The sequence below is a fragment of the Amblyomma americanum genome, chromosome 10 (assembly GCF_052857255.1).
Source record: "Amblyomma americanum isolate KBUSLIRL-KWMA chromosome 10, ASM5285725v1, whole genome shotgun sequence".
Taxonomy (NCBI): Eukaryota; Metazoa; Arthropoda; class Arachnida; order Ixodida; family Ixodidae; genus Amblyomma; species Amblyomma americanum.
In genome coordinates this window covers 478,738-500,573 of record NC_135506.1, presented here as the reverse complement: position 1 = coordinate 500,573, position 21,836 = coordinate 478,738, and the positions used below count along the sequence as shown (strand labels likewise).

General features: G+C 47.2%; 1 protein-coding gene across 1 annotated transcript in view; it reads left to right on the top strand.

Annotated features, from left to right (window-relative positions):
- Nucleotides 1-21,836, top strand: part of LOC144107181 (histone-lysine N-methyltransferase SUV39H2-like) — a 133,729-nt gene that overhangs the window by 29,347 nt on the left and 82,546 nt on the right. The window contains exons 4-5 of the mRNA XM_077640186.1: nucleotides 10,819-10,943; nucleotides 17,547-17,694. Coding sequence (XP_077496312.1) covers nucleotides 10,819-10,943; nucleotides 17,547-17,694 — 273 coding nt within the window. The remainder of the gene's footprint in view (nucleotides 1-10,818; nucleotides 10,944-17,546; nucleotides 17,695-21,836) is intronic.

Here is a 21,836-nt window from a genome sequence, read left to right as displayed (position 1 = left end):
TGCTTGCGTCGGTATGAACTTCAGTATCGGCGTTTTCATCAAAATGCGCAAGGATCGGTGGGGACTGTAAACGACGCTGAAGTTCCTTGAAGGCTTCTGCTTGCGGCGCTTCCCATTTAAATGGCACGTCTGCCTTCGTCAGTTGGGTCAGGGGCTCGGCGATGCGCGAAAAGTTTTTCACAAACCGTCGGTAATATGCGCACAGTCCGAGAAATCTGCACACTGCTTTCTTATCGGCCGGCGGTGCAAACTGTTCAATAGCAGCTGTTTTTTGCGGGTCTGGGCGTACTCCTTCCTTGCTAACGATGTGGCCTAGAAACAGCAGCTCTTCGTAGGCAAAGTGGCATTTCTCTGCTTTCAAGGTTAGGCCAGACGACTTGATTGCGTCTAGTACTGTTCGAAGTCTTTTGAGGTGCTCTTCAAAGTTCGAGGCGAAGACAACGACGTCATCTAAATATACCAGACAAATTTGCCACTTCAGGCCTGCCAGCACTGTATCCATTACTCGCTGAAACGTCGCTGGTGCGGAACAGAGACCAAATGGCATCACCTTGAACTCAAACAGCCCATCCGGAGTTATGAATGCTGTCTTCTCGCGATCTCTTTCGTCGACCTCAATTTGCCAGTAGCCGCTCTTGAGGTCCATCGATGAGAAATATTTGGCATTGCAGAGAAAGTCCAGTGTGTCGTCGATGCGGGGGAGGGTGCAGACGTCCTTCTTTGTTATGTTATTCAAGCGGTGGTAATCCACGCAGAATTGAAGTGCGCCGTCTTTCTTTCTCACTAGAACAACCGGTGCCGCCCATGGGCTGTTTGAAGGCTGGATGACGTCGTCGCGAAGCATTTCTTCGACTTGGTCCCGGATGGCTTGTCGTTCTCGCTTTGACACACGGTAGGGGCTTTGACGGAGAGGTTGGACGTGTTGATCCGTTATAATGCGATGCTTGGCAATTGGCATCTGTCGCACCTTCGGCGATGTCGAAAAACACTCACTGTAGCTTTGAAGCAGATTGCGGATCTGGTCTTGTCTGTTCCGGTGCAGGGCTGGGTTGATGTCGAAAGTGGGCGAGTTCTCTTGGTCAGGCGAATCTGCTGCGGAGGGGTCGGAGAGGGCGAAGGAGTCTCGTACGTCAGATATTTCGTTGAAGAAAGCAACCGTCGTTCCTCTGTTAATGTGCCGGTATTCTTCGCTGAAGTTAGTCAGCAGTACTTCGGCCTGGCCATTGCGGAAATGTGCGATACCTCTTGCGATGCTGATTCCTCGGTCTAGAAGCAACTGCATGTTCCCCTCGATGATGGCTTCAGCGTTAATGGCTTTCGTGGCGCCTACGGTCACGATAACGCTTGATCGGGGTGGGACGCTCACGTCTTCCTCCAGGACACTAAGGGCAACGTGATTTTCCCCAGTTTTCATCGAAACGATGCCTTTGTCCGTCGAAAGCGTGATCTGCTTGGATCAGAGGTCGATGATCGCCTGTTGCTCATTAAGGAAATCCATACCCAAGATCACTTCGCGGGAGCATTGCGGTAGCACAACAAAGGTGGCAGGATAGGTATGTCCTTTGACAGTCACTCGCGCTATGCATCGTCCTGATGGCGTAATGAGGTGGCCCCCTGCGGTGCGAATTTGTGGGCCATCCCAAGCTGTTGTGACTTTTCTCAGCTGCGCAGCGAATGTTCTATTTATTACCGAGTAATCGGCTCCTGTGTCGACTAGAGCGGTAACTTTCCGGCCGTCGATAGTCACTTCTAAGTCGGAGGTCCTGGCTCCTGCATTGCATGTCGCTCTCGGCGTCGGGTCACGGCTTCGTCGCGTATGCGAGTCGCGGGTGGGGCGTGTGGTCGAAGCTCTTCTGGGTGGCGGCGTCATTTTCAAGGCAGCCTGCGACGTGGTCGGGGTTCGCATTGCATGCGGCGTCGGTGCAGCGAGTGCCGGTTCTTCATGCGGCGTCGCGGGTGCAGCGTCTTCATGGGGCGTGGTCGGTGGAGGATCTTCTGCGTTTCGCTCTTGAGCAACCTCACCTCTAGAGGTTGCTGCCTTTAGTTTCCCCTACGGGGGCTGGGAGACCTTCCTTGTACCGCGGCTGCGTAGCTGTGGTGTGGCGACGCAAAGCGCGAAATTGACGGCGATGGTGAGCGCGAAAAGCGGTTCGGCGTGTACTCTTCTCGACGCAGGTACTCGTCGATTTCCTGCGGACGTTGTCCGAAGCGTGGTCGTGGGGCGTTAACGGCAAATCCTCGAAGACCGATACGTCGGTACGGGCAGTGACGAAGAATATGGCCGGCCTCACTGCAATGGAAGCACAACGGCCGGTTGTCGGAAGTCCTCCAGGCGTCGCATTTCCTGGGGCTTGAGGGTCGGTCATAGGCTGGGCGGGCGGGGGCTGGGAGGCGGCGTTGTGGAACAAGTGGCTCTTCTCGGGGAGGACGTGGCGGTTGTCGTTGGGGCTGAGCAGCGGCGTAGGTCATGGCCTGGGGTTCTGTGGCCGTCGGGGTGCCAAGTGCCTGTTGCACTTCTTCCCCTACCACGTCCATCAGAGTCGCTGCTTGTGGCTGTGGGGAGGATGGCAGTAATCAGCGTAGCTCCTCTCGGACGATTTCGCGGATAACTTCCCGCAAGCTGTCGCTGGTAGTGGCCGGCGTGTCCGAACGGATTGCACAGGCAGAGGAAGGGTGGTTGTACTGCCGAGCTCGGACGTCGAGGGTCTTCTCAATCGTGCAGGCTTCTTGCGTGAATTCCTCGACTGTTTTTGGCGGCTGGCGGATGAGGCTGCCAAAGAGTTGTTCTTTTACGCCGCGCATTAAAAACTGAACTTTCTTTTCCTCGGTCATCCCGGGGTCGGCGCGGCGAAATAGGCGCTTCATCTCCTCGACGTAACCGCGGACGGGCTCATTCGGAAGCTGGATCCTGGACTCGAGGAGTCGTTCGGCTCTTTCTTTCCTCATGACACTGGTGAATACCTTCAATAGTTTTCTCTTGAATAGCTCCCATGTCGTAAGGGACGACTCGTAGTTTTCGTACCACGTGCGTGCGGAGCCATCCAATGAGAAGAACACGTGTCCAATTTTTGCTGCATCATCCCACTTGTTGAATGACGCCACGCGCTTTAATTGATCCAACCATTCTTCAGGGTCTTCGCCTAGGGATCCATTGAAAGTTGGCGGCACCCGCGGCTGCTGTAGTATGATCGGTGTCGACATCTTCGGCGAGATTGTGGTGCTCGTAGCAGCGTCTTTTCGCTGTCTGGTGCGATCCGGCAGTTTCCCGAACTCAGGCTCTTCTCCCTGGAGACGTCGGCTGGCTCGCTGAGCTGCTGGCTCATCTTCGGGTGCGAAGCGCTGAGGGCTGGCTTCACGACTTGAAGGGGGCGTCCGGAACATGGAAGGCTACCCAGCACCTCCACCAGATGTCACGTAGTGGTGACGGCAGTCGAAGCAGCGATGAAGACGGATGAAAGGGTCTTCTAAAAGAAAACTGTTTATTGGGCTGACTTGCACCCAAAATGGACTGAATCACTCGGCGGCGGCGAAGCGACAAGCATGCTCGGCGGTCGTCGAACAGAATGCCCGCCGCTGTCGGCCGTGCTCAATTTAAAGCTGATAGCGAACTTTCGAGATAAAGAGCGCAAAGTTACTAGAACATTCCGGAACAACTTAGAATCAGCTCTGCCTGGCTGCGATCAATCGAGATAAATCTAGCGTCGCAAACAAAGCGGTAAAGTGGTGTGGCGGCAGATTTGAAAAACGAACAAACACTGCAAATATTCGCGGCAATATTCAACAACAAACTTGCTACGAGGCAACTGGTCTTGCGATTCAAAGAGACGTGCCAAGATCTTGATGTACAGGGCACATTACCTGGCATTGCCCAGAGATGAGATCCACTGTTTCCATGGTACAGTTTTCCTGCAATCTGTGATTTCACTCTTGCACAGTTCCGTAAAAAAAAAAAAAACTCCACAACAACGCATCATACAAGGATTCCTTGCACTCGAGGAAAAGTGCAGTAGTTTTACGGACTTTTATACTGATGGTTCAAAAGCAGGTGTTTATGTAGGAAGCGCAGTGGTGCAAAAGAATTTGGAGGAAACAGTGCGACTTCCACAACTTGTATCTATCTTCACTGTGGAATGTTACGCCATCTGTGTGGCTTTGCAAACAGTATCATTTACACAGACTCCCTAAGCGCACTTGCAGCCCTTCACCCTAGAAATGCAATCACTCCGCTACGTGGGGACATCACACACAGCATTGTAACAGCCACAACTAATGGACAAAACATAACACTCTGCTCGGTCCAGAGTTATTTCATTTCATTTACTTCATCCTTAAAGGCCCGAGGGCATTACATAAGGAGGGGCGCACAATTGGTTTTGTGTAAATGCACTCATGATGAAAACATAGGCACAATGAACGCAACACTGCAACTGTAAACGCTAAAAAAATAAAATGAGGAGGATCAAGTGGTTACAAATAAGGTAAGTAAAAAATACAGGAAAATACAGGAAAAACAGGAAAAAGTACAGGCCAACAAAAGGTTCACGTGTTCTGAAAATGACTGGTGAGTTTCACGCGAAATGCTTTGCGATCATTGCATGAAACTATGTCATTGGGCAAGGCATTCCAATGGGTTATTGCGTCAGGAAAAAAAGAACTGCTCAGTGCTAAAATATGGCTCTTGATGCTGGCTATGGGGTGGCTGTGGCTGAGGCGACTGGATGTTCGGATCGGTAGTTTCAGCAGGGGGTGATTTGACGTCGGATGGTAGAAAAAGCTATGCAGTAGGCAGAGGCGTGAGATGATGCGGCGTGACTCAAGTGTGGGGAGGGAGATAGAACGTTTCAGTGCAGTGATGCTAATTTCTTTTGTGTATTCAGAGGTGATAAAATGGGTCGCGCGGTTTTGGATGGCCTCAAGTTTGGCAGTGAGGTAGGCTCGAGAGGGATGCCTGATGTGTGATGAAAATTCAAGTTTGGGATGAACAAATGTTAGGAAAGCAAGTTTTTTTTACTTCGGGAGATGCTGACTTGAGGTTTTGTCAGAGAAACCTACGGGAGGCATCGGAGCATATTTTTTGGACATGGTTTATCCAAGATAGTGAAGATGTCAGATGTAATCCAGGATTCTTATGTGACGTTGTTGGGGCAATCGGGACTGAGTTGATATTGTATGAATGATGAATAACTGCGCGTTTGGGAGAGAACGACAACAGTTGGCATTTATCGAGGTTTTTTAGGCATGAGCCATCTGTCGCACCATGTGGCTATTGTGTCAATATCTTTTTGTATTAGGTGACTATCGGTGGGATCATGAATGGGGCTGTATACTACACAGTCGTCCGCGAGCAGTCTTAATCTGGCGTTTGTGTTTACTGGAAGATCGTTGACGTAAGTGAGGAATAGCAGGGGTGATAAGCCAGTGCCCTGGGGGACACCTGATTATTCATCGCTAAGGGATGAGTGGTAATCATTGCATGAAGTGAATTGTATACGCCCATTTTAGAAATCATCAATCCAGGTTATTAGGCTATCAGGAATGACTAAGGAGGAGAGTTTTGCGAGCAGGCACGAGTAAGAAACATGGTCGAAGGCTTTTGAAAAATCTAAAGAAATTGGCATCTATTTGAAGGTTATTGTCCATAAAGTGTAGGATGTCATGAATGAATTTGGCCAACTGGGTTTCACAGGAATAGTGTTTTCGAAAACCGTGTTGGTGAGGATAAAAAGTTAATTGAATCTAGATAGCTCATTAAGTCAGAAGACATAACTTGTTCAAGTAATTTCGAAGGAATGCTAGTCAACGAAATGGGGCGATAGTTGGAAGGATCTGTGCGGTCACCTTTCTTGACTATTGGAATGATTTCAGCTATCTTCCAGTCATCGGGGACTTCTCCGAATTCCAATTATTGGGGAAAAATTAGATGCGTGATTAGGCTTGAGACTGAACTAGTATTTTTCAGAAGTAGCGTCTAGTCCCTTGGTTGAGGACGTAATGGATAGGGATGGTTGCCAGATGAGGACATCGATTATCGTCGAGATTGGTGCCTCGAGTGTGGAATGGGCAGCATTTGGTCCAAAGTTTCGGCGCAGGTGTGGTGTAATCTTCGGAGGGCGTTAGATCAAGATGGCACCACGTACAAGCAGGTGGCCAGTACAACAGCACCTGAAACATTGCGAGTGCAGTGAGCATTGTGCGGCGACCGGTGTCGTGCCCCATGTGGCAATGTTGAAATAAAAGGCAACGAGCAGGCAGACCTATGTGCTGCTCAAGCAAATGGCAAGCGAATGAATAAAGTAAATATGCCCTTTAAGGACTGCATGAACTTAGTACACTGTAAACTAAGGAAAATGTGCTTTACTCAATTTAATAATGAATGCATTTCTTTTCATCCTGTACTACTCGTGTGATAATGCAGTTGTTGACATGTCTTGAGTTTTTAGCTTTTTAAGAGAAGCAGGTTTTCACGACAAACTCTAAATTCTGACCCGCTGCTTCACTAGATTTTCTGGTACACCTCAGCTGCTTTCTTATTCCTGAGAAGAAGGCTGAGGTTTTTATTTGATTGGTTGGGAGCCTCGAGATCCTTCTTTAAAGCTTTTACTAGTGACCATTTCTCATATTTCTTTCCTTTGTCATCACTAGATAGCACAAACACGTTTTAGGCTCTCTACACCACCAATGATTTTTCACATTTGCATAAAATTTTGCAAAACTTATACCTTGTACTTGGCACATGATGGTGGCAGTGTGCCATAAAACCCAACACAGCTTTGCAGTGGCTATGGTAGCAGCAGATTCGGAGGAAGGTAACTTCAAGAACGGGGAAGACTTGCCTACCATGTCCAGGCGGGTGGCGGTGGCCTAGGGGCTCTTATCAGCACATAGAAACAGCCTTGCAGTTGCTCTTCCGACTTTGCAGAAAGTGGCGTTAATTTTTTCCCTTCCTGCATGACATGTGCAGTGAGGTCAGCCTATGGGTGAAGTGTGCTTCCAAGGACTGCGTACAGAATTGCGGGGAAATTGTTCACTGAATATTTCCGGTTTCAGTATTCTTCCACTGCTTGCCAGTTTCATTGCAGTCACTGTACTTGCTGACATTGTTTATTCACTTGTTTATTTATCTGCAACATCACTGATTCGTAAAGCCAATGCATGCATGCCATGTATGTACATGACATGAGCACAGAAACAGACAATCCTGAAAGGTGAGCATGCGCTGTTCATTTATGTTGTGGTTGTACTGCAGCTTGCATTTTGTGTGAGAGCATGCCATCAACCAGAGTAGAATCAATGTTGCATTGGTCTTGCAGTGATGCGGTAAATCAGCTATGTTGCAATGCAAGTACTATCGGGCCGGAATGAAACACGAACACAAGAACAAGAACCCGTGGCCTTTGGTAAATTTCGGTGCAGTGTGCGCCGTCTCGCAGCGTCCGCGATAAGCTGCTGACGTGTGCACTGGGTTTGTGGCTCTGTCCATAGCCGCCCTGTGTGGAGCCATCGCTCGATTGGCCGCAATATGGCAATCCCCGTCTAGCGCCTGCATGGCGTTAGGCGCGTCGCCTTGACACTGACGCTTCCCATGTCCACGGTTCGGGCGAGCGGGGTGGCGTTGCAGTTTCTGTCCGTTCGATGACCGCGTTATCTCGCTGTGCGATAGCAAAGCTTTGACTGCCAAATACACTCGGCTATTGGCGTGCAAGTGACGGCGGCTTGGGCGTGATGCCTGTTGCTAATTTTGTGTATCACAGATGTCAGGCGGCAAATCAAATGATGGCTCCTCACAGGGCGGCTAGGGATAGAGCCACAAACCCAGTGCTCACGTCAGCAGCTTATCGCGGACGCTGCTAGGCGGCGCGCACTGTACCAAAATTAACCAGAGGCCACGTTCCCGTGTTTGCGTTTCATTCTAGCCCGATAGTACATTAGTCCATTAAGCAATACCAACACTGTGATGATGAAGCAAGTGAGTTGGGGAGAACGTTGGAACCGAAAGTAGCGGTAGCAGAGAATTTTCCCATAATAATTTGCGTTGATTCTAGAAATGAAGTTTACCCATTTACTGTGTTAGTGCCTTAAGTGACCACAGGGCTGCCCTTTGTCAAGCATATGGTGAGTGTTGAATGTCAAGTTTTAGCACTGCTTGACAGATGGGATGGGCTCCATGCAAACCAATGGGGTACATGGAATCACAAGGATGCACTCAGAAAATGCGAAATCGAAACCTAGAATTCTTGGAAAAGACAAAGTGCAAAAAAGGACAGCACACAGACTAGAAACAGACTTGAGCAGGTAATTTTTTCTCCTCTGTGTGCCATCTGTTTTTTTTTTTGCAGTTTGTCTTCTCCAAGCTATACATCAGTGTGCCTCCTCTCAGCATGTTGTACTAGGCCAGGAATGCATTACTGCATTTGTGTTGGCTCCTCTTTCCTATCATTGCGTTAGGCCATTGACTTGGTCCTTGCCTCATGTCAGTGAAGGTGGTTCATGTCCGTGCTGCGATCTTGGACGTACAGAGCAGTGGCGAGGAGCGCGCTATCCTTGACTTGCTTTTTGGATCTGCAGGCTCTGCAAACTGCGGGCTGGTGGCCTTTCTTTAAAATTAGTTTTCATGGGCCACATTTCAAAGTTGTCCATATTTCATCGTGAAAACCTTTCGAGATGAGCAGTGACAAAAACTCGATGCCCATTGGAGCTCATTGTGCCACATGGGAAACCTTTGTGAAGGGAACTAGTGTATGCTGTAAACAGCAGCATCAAAGTGTAGCTTGAGTAGTGACTGGATGAATCCAAAAGTACAAATTTGAAACTTGGATTCGGGCTGTTCCAAGTGATACTCACTTTGCCACAAGTAGTTTGCACTTAGTGGCATGGGAAGACTTGCTGTGACAAGCACTGTAGAGAGCAGAAAGCGCCTGCTGGCTGCAGAGTCTCCCTGTATTAGTATTTTGAGACTATCTTATTGTGGTTGCCCCTTTTGGGTAATAAATAGCCGTGAGGGTTGCCTAATTAACCCTTTAACCTCCAAATTAATTCCTAAGAAATGTACCAGAGTCACTAAAACTTTTAAATAGTCATAATTTTTTTCTTGTAATTCTGATTTTGAACATATATTACTTCATTGGTTGCTGGTTAGAGTTAACGCAAATTTTTTATAAAGGAAAAGCTGCTCTTGAGCAAAAAAGACGAACTGCACAACAAGAACACGGACGAAAGGTAGGCAGACACACACTGCGTGTGTGTCTGCCTCCCTTTCGTCCGTGTTCTTGTTGTGCAGTTCGTCTTTTTTGCATTATGATCAACCAACTAGCCCGACAAGTCCTGTTGCTCTTGAGGGTGGCTTTCTTTCCCTTAGTGCATGCCATAGTAATGGGTTACAACGTCACTCCTTATGCTGTAACACTCTGCATAGACGTGTCTTCGTCCTAACACAAACAAGGTTTCATCATTAGTAGTTAATGTGCACTACCGAGCGCCTCATAGTCATCATCATTGCTGTCATTGCTCTCGTTTTCATCTGAAACAGTCTCCAGCTCTGTAACCAAGTCAGAGTCACTGTCAGAAATGAATTCTAAATCGTCAGCAATGCTGCTGTCAGAACTGCTCCAAGCAGCAGCTCTTTTTCTCGGGACGTTGCGGCCATCTGTATTTTTCATGTGTGACACCGTTATGCAGTGACTGTTGTAAGGCTGAAAGCATGCACTAATGGTGCGAAAGGGGTTTTCTTCAAGGAAAGCTACCGTCCTCTAGTGTTGAAAATTGGAAGCAATGCAACTGCTGGCCGTAATTCGTCTTTGGCGTTGGGAACAGCGCAACATTTTGCCGGATGAGTGTGATTCGTCATTGGTGATGTTGGTATAATCTCCCATGATGAGCACAGCTAAGGGTTAAGGTAGGGTTCTGCCCACTATTCTACTTATCTAATACATCAATGATAACATGTCCCCGTGTGTCGTGAGTCACCGGTGGGTCATGTCAGTCATTCATGCTGTGCGGCTACCAATGTTGGGTCAAATGATAAAGCCGTGGAACAGCTGCTGAGATTTTTCACAGAGCCTGTGAAAAGCACACATGCTAGTTTGCTGTTGCCACCTGTTCACGAGTCAAAGAAGCTGGCATCTCCAGTAGCTTACTGGTGGGTCCAAGAAGATTTAAGGGTGGGCCACGATGCACATGGGTTAGGGCTCCAAAAATACTTGTTCGCACAAAGAAACTACAGTGGTTCTGGTGTAATTGTCTACCATTAAAGAATTTAAATCCCTGGAAAGATTAGGAGATTTGAAAATCTTATTCCTGTAGACACCCTCTTGATGGCAAAAATTGGCCTTTGCTCTATGGCTTTTGTCTTGGATGCTCCTTTTGCTGGTGCCTTTTAAAAGTTTGATTTTTAGCTGGAGTTCCTGGGCTCACAATATCATTATAGAGCACTTCAGGCTGTTTGCATTCAAAAAACAAAATTGGCCATAATAGGCATTCCTATTGAGAATATGCCACACACCTGAAGAATTGAAGGTTTAGGCCATGTTAACAGCTATGTATCAAAGTTGCAGTAAGGAAGCAATAGATATCAAAAAGTTCTGCATCAATGATTTTTTTAAAAAGTCTACATCTGTTCTTAGTGAGACCTAATCAAGTCTTGAACAAACTGTCCTGGCAAAACTTATTTTACCATGATCAATGGAATATGTTTGGTGCATTAATGTAAGGAGAGCTTTCAGCAGTGCCTGGCTCAATGAAAATAAACCTGATGGGCTCATTGCTAGCGAAAGTTAAGGGAACATATTTTTGAATGGCTAATCTCAGTTTTTCATTTTCCAGGACCGAACGTTGTTCTTCATCAAATGGAAGAACTGGAGCAGCAGGTTCAATTCTTGGGAGACTGAAGAGAGCGTGCAGAATTGCATGTCTTTAGTTCTAGACTGCTGCATCCGGACTAACTCCAGGTTTGTAGTTGCCTCTTCTTTGACACACTCCACACTGTTCATTTCTTTTACAAATCTTGTAAGTGCATGGTCTTGTGTGAGCCCATGCTGCTACTGCTGCTGCTGGTATGCATGACTCTGTTGTATGTGCATGTGCCAGTTAATTCTGGAAGCAGCTTTATGCTGGAATTTTTGCAATAACAGCAGTAATGTTTGCACAGTAGCGGGAATATGCCTTACAAGTAGGAGTGTGTGAATATTTTAAATCTTGGATTAGCAAATTGAATGTTCTCCAATTCGATTTTTTAAACTTATCAAATAGTGAATGTTCAGAATTATTTGAAACAAATCAAATATATTCTCAAGTTTTCGAATAATTGTCACCAAGTTCAAATAAGGTACGCTGTATTCTTCTTCGTTGAGCATTTCAAAACAAGGCCCACTTTGACACCACATAGCATGCTGCCACGGTTCATATGCATGGGATGAAAGGTTCAGTGCAGTCCATTCAAGTTGCAGCGTTCATGATGCTCGTACACAGCCTGCAAAATTAGGCGGCACAGAAGAGCTCAGGCAGAAACCCTGCTTTGATGCCCAGTCCCGTAGGCCATAATTCATACGTAGTTCTCGCCCATCCGAATGTGCGCGAACTTGTGAGTGGCCGGCCTGGGGCTACGCGACGTTAGCAGAAGCCCAATGGCAGTCAGCCGCAAGAGCTGCTTTTCCACAATGCCTATGCCCACAAGCTGACGCCTTGACTTCTACTCGTGTGGCTTGTGACCTGCTTCAGTGCGATATTTTCGACCAGTCTAGTGACAACACCCTCAAGCTGTGCCGCCATGAGCAGCTTCTTGACCTGCTGCACCAATTGCTCTCTTCGATTGGCATGCTGCAAGCTTCCTTGTGCTGAACGACGACCGCATCCCACCACATTGACATTGGCTCTCGCCCTCCTCTCCACCAGCACCCGTACTGTGTGTCACCTACAGAGCGCCATGTCATCGCCAAACAAATTAACGACGTGCTGCACCACGGTGTTGTTCAGGAATCCTTAGTCCCTGGTCATCTCCTGCTATCCTTGTGAAGAATGGTGGGTCGATTCGCTTCTGTGTGGACTATCACCGCCTCAACAAAATTGCGTGTAGGGATGTGTATCCGTTCCCGCACATCGATGATGCTTTAGGCTGTTTCTCTATTCCCTTTCTTTTCTTTTTTCCTTCCTTGATTAGCGCTCCAATCATTGGCAGGTTCCCATGGCTTCAGCTGATGGCACAAAGGCCTCCTTTGTCACCCCGGACAGACTCTATGAATTCAGCCTCATGTCATTTGGCCTCTGCAATGCCTCAACGATGTGCGAAATAATGATGGGCAGCATGCTGCATGGCCTCAGATGGAATATCTGGATGATGTCATCTTCGGCCTCATTTTTCCAATCCAGCTGAGTCATCCCTGCCAGGCCTTGACCTTCCTCAAATGTGCTGATCTCCAAATTAACCTGAAAATATGTCACTTCAGTGCCTGCAAGCTCACAATCTATGGTCGCATCATGTGTAAAGATGGAACCTTATCCTGACAAGCTGCGAGCCGTTGCTTCCTGAAACCACCTTCTATCAAAGAACTGTACAGCTTCATGGGCCTCTGCTTCTACTTTCGTCATTTTGTCCGGAATTTTGCGACAATTGTGCTCCCCTTACACAGCCCCTGAATGTCCCCACTAACCTCTCCTCTTGGACATCGCTTTGCTTCGATGAGTTTGCGGCGTTCCACCACATTCTGACTTCTCTGTCATATTTTATCACTACTATTCCATACCCCCAACAGAACTTCGCACTGATGTCAGTGGTGTCAGCCTTAGTGTGGTTCTCGTCCTGCACCAGCCTGGCTTTTCCGTATGTGTGGTCGCCTGTGACAGCCATGCGCTTACCAAAGCGGTGACCAACTACTCCTTTACTTGAAAAGGAGCGTTTTGCAGTAGTGTGGGCAATAGCAAAGTTCCGCCTTTACTTGTATGGTCACTGCCTGAACGTCGTTACAGACCATCAAGCCCTCTGCTGGCTTGTTTCTCTCAAGGATCCGTTGGAATGTCTTGGCCGTTGGTTCCTAAGGCTTCAGGAACATGATATCCATGTCGTGCACCGCTCGGGCTGGAAGCACTCTGATGCTGACACACACTTCCGGTTGCCAGTGCCCTCACCAGCCCTTACCTTTCCCACGCCCAACCTTCCACTGACAGCCTTGACCATCTCAGATATGCCTTCTGAGTAGCAATGGGATCCTTGGATTTCTTCCCCACTCAATATCCTCTACGCCCCTACCACGGCTCTATATTCTCGGGCCCCCTGCCACCAAGCTTCCCATTTGTCCGTCCGGGTGGTCCTTACCGATGCAGCTACAACTCTGACGGCAGAAAATGGCTACTTGTCATTCCACGTCACCTCCGCTCCGAAGCTTGTGCCCGTCATCTCTCTGGCCTGTGCTCATGTTGGCATCCTGGAAAACCTACCATCGCCTTCATCAGTGGTAACACTGGCATGGAATGTGATATTTTTTCCGTTGCTACCTTCGCTCGTGCACCGCCTGTGAACAACGAAAGGCACCACCTTGCCACCCAGCTGTCCCACTGCAGCTTTTACCACACCCCGCTCGCCCTTTCGATTGCATCGGCATTGACATTTATGGCCTGCTCCCCTGCACTACCTCTGGCAACTGATGGGTCATCGTTGCTATCGGTCAGCTGACCCGTTATGCGGAGACTGCCGCACTTCCCGTGGTGACAGCCTGTGGCATCACTTACTTCTATCTCCACCACTTTGTCCTCCATCACCGTGCGCCCCAGGAGCTCTTGATAAACAGAGGTGTGTCTTTCTGTGTGGAGTAACTCAAGAGCTACTCTCAGCATGCACATCCATACACCATGCGACTACAGCGTATCACCTGCAAACAAATGGCCTTATGGAGCGGTTCAACTGCACTCTTAGTGACATGCTCACAATGTGTGTTACCTCTGACAATTCCAACTGCAACCAGGTTCTACCATTTGGCACTTTTACATACAATAGTGCCCATAAAGTGACAACAGGCTCTCTCCCCCCCCCCCCCCCCTCTTTTTGTATGGCCATGTGAACCATCTACCCTATTGTCCTGATGCTTCCGAGTGCACTACTCTATTATAAATTGCCTGCACCAGCACGACAGTGACAAGCCTACTTTGACGTTCCCTGCCAATTCCCTCATTTGGTTTTGGATTCCTGCCAGCAGCACATTTTCCACCAAGTACCATGGCCCTTACCAAGTCTCCAGTCTACTACCACGTTGAGGAAGTTACGCATTCCTCGGACCACTGCTGCCATGGTCGCGAAGTTGTCCACATTGGCCACTTTATGCCCTACCGTAACCTTCTGATCGTCTCTTCGCCATAAGTTGCCAGTATGGCCACTCCTTCCCTCTGGGGCCATTGCAAAGAAGAAGATGAAGACCACTCAGCACTGCTGTGCTTCGTCACCGGAGCGCGAGTCTTGCGCTGAAGCTGCTGCTTGCTGTCCTGTCCTGCTGCAACTTGACTGTGTTGGCCACCGTGACCGATCATTAAGTCCCCTCTTCAACAGTACTAACTGTTTTGCGCTCATAGCACAAGAATCTCAACTACTGCTTGTCAAGCAAGCATATCCAGTGTGCACTGATACGCATTTCGAAGACTGGGATCCTTTTAACATTTTACCTCGATGGCATGGAGCACCTCATAAATGTTACAGTTCGGGTGCAAGAGGCCACCCCTGTTTTTTGCAGGAAATAAGGCAGATAATGTACATGCACTTCCTTTATAAGTGCTCACGGCATTTTTGATGTGGTGTTTTAGCATAAATGTCCCAAATGATAATGAGATAACCTGCTGGACACCACTCAGTGGCTTTGGCGCTCAGCTGCTGATTGCAGTTCAATCCCAGTCATAGTTTGGTGGCGGCAAAATAAAAAAAACACCCATTTGTTATGCAGTACCAGTGCACTTTAAAGAACCCCAGTGGTCTAAATTAATCGGGAAGCCATCGCTACGGCATCCCTCTTAGCCCACGTGTCGCTACATGATGTTAAACCTCACAATTTACCATCTGCTTAATCATGCATACAGCAGCCTACAATCGCTGGTGCTGCATGCATGAGGTCTAACACATGCACATTAGAGCTCCTGGCCCATGAGTCTAGCTTAATGCCAAGCTGGAGTTGACACCACATGCAAGTTTCAAACCTTTGAACATAGGAACAGGTATGCCCTTTGCCGATTCAGCTCAACAGTTTTCATATTTAGTGAGCTTGATTATATTGAAAACAGGTAGCATTACGTGGAGTTGTATGTATTGTGCGCAGATGAGTGATGATTTTGAGTACCAGCTTGTGTAATGAATGAACAAAAAAGTGCAAACCAACAGTTGCTTGCTCATATGCCTTTCTAAGAAATATTATTTGTGGCTGTTCCTTGAAATAGCTCTACACAGAGTTGCCGCACTTGGCACCTTTTTAACTAAACAAGCAACAAGCTCCGTGGCATAAAAGCTGTATCCCATTGCGCAGCGGGGCATAGAGCACTTCCTTCCTATTTCAAAGTCATATAAACATGGCTCTGGAAAAATTTTCGTGAAAAGAGCTCAAGAGTATACTTTGTGACAACTGCAAGCAGCGCTATCATAGGCCCCCACTACTGCTTTGCCACCTGTCGGACAAGAATGTGCACACAAGGCCCGCTCCATATCCAAGGCTCCTGCTGTTTCCCACAGGGATTGGGATTCGCCTCCGGCTGAGTGATTTTACAAGACAAAATTGAACATGTCTACGGAAAATTTTTCGCTGTCAGAACATAGCTAACGCTCAAACTTTCACATTACACGCTCATAACAATCCGGTGATTTTTTTCTTCACCTGATGACAGGGCTAATTCCTTCGGGCTGTTTAGTTTTAGTAGACCGGAAAAGGCATTTTTTGTGCGTGACTTATATACAAAGATTTCAGCAGTATGCGTAGGAAAATTTCTTTTCTTTTAAGTTGCTGGGACTGCATCTGCCTGTCTCCTTGGCCTGCCCTTTTGTTCTCATTTTCTCATTTGCTGTACAATTTCAAGGCTGTCTTGGTGCGCCTTATGAGTAGTATGATGTGTGTGGATGCGTAATTCGTACTAGTGCACAAGGAGTTGTGGGTTTTTCTTTACTTGCTGCTGTGTAATTATGGTGAATTTCTGATGTCCCTGTCGGAGCCTGATGGCACTGGAACCTACGTGGGAGACCTGCTAGAGTTACGTCCCAGCCTAGAGTCATTCCTAGTGATAACTGGTGGAGCTCGTTTTCTTCTCAGCACATGCTGGCCAGTGAAGGTTTCTCATTGGTTCTTTGAAGTGCCAGCCTCCTTTCAGTCATGCCAGTGGGGAAGGGTGGCTCCTTTTGACACTTTTCCCAGCCAAGTGGATGCAGTGGAAATGATGCACTCATGCGAGGCACCCTTTTGCTCAACTCTTTTGTAACGACCAAAAAACGACCTATTTTGAATGTCTTAAAATAAAAATTATTTCTTCAAAAAGCGTTACGTTACGTTGCACATCTTGGCTACCATTCTTGCAGTTTTCAGCTGTGTACGTAGTACACTGCACTTTCTGTGCCCTTTCAAGTTAAGGAATATGACTGCAGTGCCACTAGAGAATGCAGTCGCATGAGGACATGAAGGGGAGGTAGATATGGGATGCACTACACATCGCACTTGTTCCGAGTTCTGTTTTCTTTTTAATAGCAGAGCTTGTAATTCCTCCTTTTCTAGTTTTTTTTTTTTTTTTTTTTTCAGTGGGTAGTAAATGGGTTCTGGGAGTGAAAAGAGAGTGTGGCCTTCCTTGGCGTCATCATGATAAAAATATCTGCTGGTGCATTTGGTAAAATATCTTAACAGTATGTTGTAGAGACTCTAAAGCACCAAATAAAGCTACTCTCATCATTTGTGAATCAAGTGCTTTACACAAAATACAACGTTAACAGTAGAACGACATACCTGTGAGCACGCACTGATGCCCTGGGCCTCAGGGACGAAGTTTCGCAGAAGAAAACTGAAATCCGGCCATTCCAGATGGTTGTCTAATTTCGAAAAAAAAAAAGACAGCATAGAAACCGACAAAAGGGCTCAGTGTAGCCTTTTACCTTTGAGGAGCATGTGGCGAAATGGACACCATGCTCGGTGACCGATCAACTAAGTGTATCATTTTTCCCGTTGCCTCCTTGCGTTAGGAAACGAAAAAACAAAACTGAAACCAAATAGATGGCTTTATAGAAGCAAACTAGACGGTGCAGCTTGTCTGGAATTGTTGGTGACAGGTTTCTTACATGACTGATAGCCTCTTGCGTATCAGCTAAAGAGTGCGTGTGGCATATAGCAGCTGTTGAGACAAATAAAAAGGTTTTTGTTTTAAAATTGGATACAGCAACTGCTGTGAGAAATGAAACTATGCCGGGGCAGCATCTGGGTGGCATTCAGCAAGCGAGGGGGACATTCACTGTGTCATGAACATGCACTGAGAGCCCTGTTTGCTTTTCTTCAGAGCTGCCTGATTTGGCATGGAGAGAACTGATGCATTCTCGTCTCTTTTTGGTGGCGCAGCTACAGAGGCAACATCGTCCAGAGGGCACTTCGTCTTGCCTGCAGGGCCGAAGATCCGGATGTGGCCATGTTGAGCAGGCTGAGTGGCTTCCGAGTGCCGGAGAATGGCTTTGTCCGAAAGCAGGATATTGTCAACATGAGGAAAGAGGTGCGTTTCTTGCTTGCTTGCTTTCCGGGCGCCCAGCTATCATGGCGACACAGTGCAAGGTTTATGGGTGTTTAACATCCCAAAGAGACTCAGGCTATGGGGACGCTGTAGTGAAGGGCTCTGGAAATTTTAACCAACCGGGCTTCTTTAACATGCACTACATCGCACAGCACACGGGCCTCCAGCGTATTGCCTCCATCAAAATTCGGCTGCCGCGGCCAGGATTGCACTCATGTCTTTTGGGTCATTAGCCGAGTGCCATAACCACTAAACCACCGTGGCAGCTTAGGAGTAAAATAGACTGGCGCTGACTTGAGCTGTCTACACTGGATTCATCGTGGCGGTAATTTTCTTGTGCACATCTCTCTTTGCACACGCTTCCCTTCACAGTCTCAAACAGCCTTGCGTTTGCTGCTCATGATCTGTCATCATGCGGTACATATTTTGGTTTGGTGAAGTTCCCTGGCTGAAATGCTTTTCTACAGTGGGCAGATATTGCAAGCACTCCACTGTAGATTATACAAATGTGGAAGCTTTGGCTGACAGCAGTAATGCAGTAAGGAGGCCATGGCATATGCTTGCCATGTGCGGATGCTTGGCCTTTCCACTTCTCCACTGTGAGGAAAAATAACTTGGCAAAATTGACAGAACGGATACTCGGTGTTGCAGAACTTGAGCACAGCTGTTGAGGTATTTCAACGATGGGTGATTGCACGCGGAACACACAGTGCCGAAAGGCGGTGGCACTTGCCCTTGGTTTCTATGGCGGGCGATGTTTTTGCAGCAGCTGCCCCCGATAGAGCATGCCACAACTGCCGCTTTAGCCCTAGTCTTCTCTGCTTTCATCCTCTCAGCTTCCACTGTACTTTCATCTGCCACTTTGCTCCTGGTTCATTCTGCCGCTTACGCTGATTCTGCTTGACCTAGGAATAGCCATTTAAGACTCTAAAAGGTCCATACTTAGTCTCGTGTGGACACACCACATCTATGCATCTCACAGCTGCTGCGGTGGCTCAGTGGTTTTGGCACTCGGCTGGTGACCCGAAAGACGCAGGTTCGATCTCGGCCGTGGTGGTCAAATTTCGATGAAGGTGAAATTCTAGAGGCCCATGTGCTGTGCGATGTCAGTGCACGTTAAAGAAACCCAGTAGGTCGAAATTTCCAGAGCCCTTCTCTGGGGCGTCCCTCATAGCCTGAGTCGCTTTGGGACGTTAAACTCCCATGAGCCAAACATATGCATCTCACAGTCTGCTGTTGGAACACCAGGGTCCGTATTCCAAGTTTGTGTCATAATAAAAAGTGTCATAATCTGCCGCAGCAGACAAACCTGATTGGTCGAAATGCCGGAAGCGGATGTGGCGGTTCGGATGCAGTGAAAAGGGTCGAAGAAACCGGACGGTGACATCAAACACATAGCGTACACAGCAGATGTTCAACAGCTAACATGGCGGCGCGCTCTGAAATGGAGCCTTTCACTTCGAAGTGAACGCGTCGATCTTACTGCGTTTTTCGGCCCGTGAACTCGCTATAAACTGGGTACAGGACTTTCGCTTCGTCTTGACTTGCCTATAACAAATTGGATGGACAATAAATTTGGCCTGTTTTTTATTTTGTTGGATGATTCGGTAGCTCCTAGGCCTAACGAGCACCGGTTTGTTGCAGAAATTGTTCTCTTCATTCAAACTGGATGGTGCACTATCACCGAGTTGCCTCGTCTGCGTATGCTGAATTATGTAACAAAAAGCACACGCAAATTACTTGCGTTTACTGCGTGCAAGCGTGTATTTCTTATTCTAGAGCTTTCTATTAGCTGTTGAAGCGTCCTGCATCATGATCATGTGTAATATCTGCCAGTGTGAAACCACTCACGTGCACGGATGCTTAGTCGCCAGCGACGTGCTGCTACACCGAAGCCTTTGACACGCCAGAGGTGTTTTTTGGTGTTCCTTACGGTTCCCGATAGCCGCGGTGGTGTGGCTCTGCATCATTGAGCTCGCGAGTTAGCTTGCAAGTTAGTTTAAGGCGTCAATGGGCATGCGTGCGCATCGTAACATGGCGAACCTACGAAAACTTCGTCTGCGAAGTCTCCCCACGCATATATCAAGAGAAACACAGTAAGAAGATTTTTTTTAGCTCATCCCTTTCATTTATTTTCAGTGCCTGCATAAAATGAATGAAAAAACATAAATTACTGTCTGCACAACCATCCGCTCACAGCACCAATTCAGCGATGTTGCAGACGGCAGCCTGGCACGAAGCGCGCATTGTGCAGCGAGTGAGTGCATGCTACAAATTTTCCTCTCCGTTCCCTTTTCCTCAAGATAAATGTAAAACGCCGTGTTGTGCGAACAAGCTAGTTGCCTTTTATTTACCATCGGTGATCGACGGCTGTAGGGGCCGCCATCTGTCACTGAAAAGCCTGCGTGGTTGCGTACAATATTCTCTTCTTTAAGTACACATCCTGCCTTTATGGTGCAGAAAAGAGTGCCTGAACTATATTTTTTGTATTTGCTGAAGTCAATTGGGTAAGTAAAGCAGCTTTGATACTACTCCTTCACGGTGGAATCCGATGTGCAACCAAACTTCTGGCTGAATGTTTCTTCTGTCGCGTTCTTTTTCTCGGCAAAGAGCATAAGCACTGCTGGACGTTTTGTTGCGGCAACTGCAACGCAGTGCCGTCCTTCCGCCGCTCACAGTTGCAACCGAACCGACATCCGCTTCCGGTTTTTTGACCAATTTAGGAGGGGCCGCTGCTGCAGATTATGATGCTTTTTATTACGACGCAAACTCGGAATACAGCCCCAGTTATATAACTGCATTCGTGTGGATTGCCAAATAGGTGTTTGATACAAGGGAAGACTGTAGGTGTGGCACGATTATTGTGGCCACACCTGACATTGAGAACATGAAAAGTATAGGTGAACAAGCAGACATCTTAGGTGCACATTTCTTAAGTGTTTCCAGTCCTTCACACTGCACAGAATCATTTTTAAGGGGGGACACTGGTCTTTGGCACCAAAAAATGCCCAAAAATGGATTTTCTGAAGAAAATAGCATTTTTGAAATTTAAAGCAGTTGATCGCCCAAGTCTACCAACTTTTCCTTCCTGGAATCAGTACCTTGACCATAGCATTGAATGTAATTGGTTGTGGGGGCTGAATTTGTGTAGGAACAGACAATAAAACTGCATGAAAATTTTGGACCCTTGGCTGTTTTGGTACATTGATGTCTCGGCATCTAGGACAGATAGAGATGTTATCTTTTTTGCCAAGAAAAGCTGAAGGTACTCTGCTTCCAATGTTTAGAGCAGAACTATTTAATCAGGCTTCATAATTTTGTATTTTGCAAAATTTATGGATGCTCGATAAGCACACTTTGGATGTTGATATTCCAGGTGCTGTAAATTGCTAATAAGGGCAAAATGGGAAAACTGCTTTGATCATTGCACTCTTTACTCATTAGGCTATGTAGCCATGCAAAAGAAAGATTTTTTTAATGAGTAATGTTCTTTGTGTTAAAGTGCTGATTATCAACTGATTAAAATTGGGCATTAATTATTTTACAGAAAAAGCGATTGCATATTTGAAATCTGCAAAAGAAACTGAGCAAGGTGCTTTAGTTTTATTAGGATTGGACTAAAAATAAGCAAAATAGCTGCAAGACCTGTGTCCTCCCTTAAAATACGAAAACACAGCGAGAAACATGGGCTTCCCACAAATGGTTGCACAAAGTGACCATACAATAGTTTAATTACAATCCAAGAAATAAACACGAATTCATCTGGTGGCAAACGAACTGCACCCAGCCCTGATGATATACTGTATTTATTCGAATATAGGCCGATATTTTTATTTTTTTTTTCAAATCATATTCCAAACTCTTGAGTCGGCTTAAATTCGGGCATTTTAAAAAATGCACCAGTTTTTCATTGAAACTGCTAAATGGTGCATAGCTAGCGCCATCTAGAAAAGTCAGTATTGCAGCCGCTACTAGCCGTGCCAGTAGCCAACCGTACACAAGCGAGGTTGCCATTTTGACCTGTGTCGTGTCGGCCGTATCGGTGTGCGGCGTAGTGTTGTCGCGATGGCACCAAGCAGGAGATGCCACTACAGTGCCGCTTTCAAGCGAAAAGTTGTGATAGC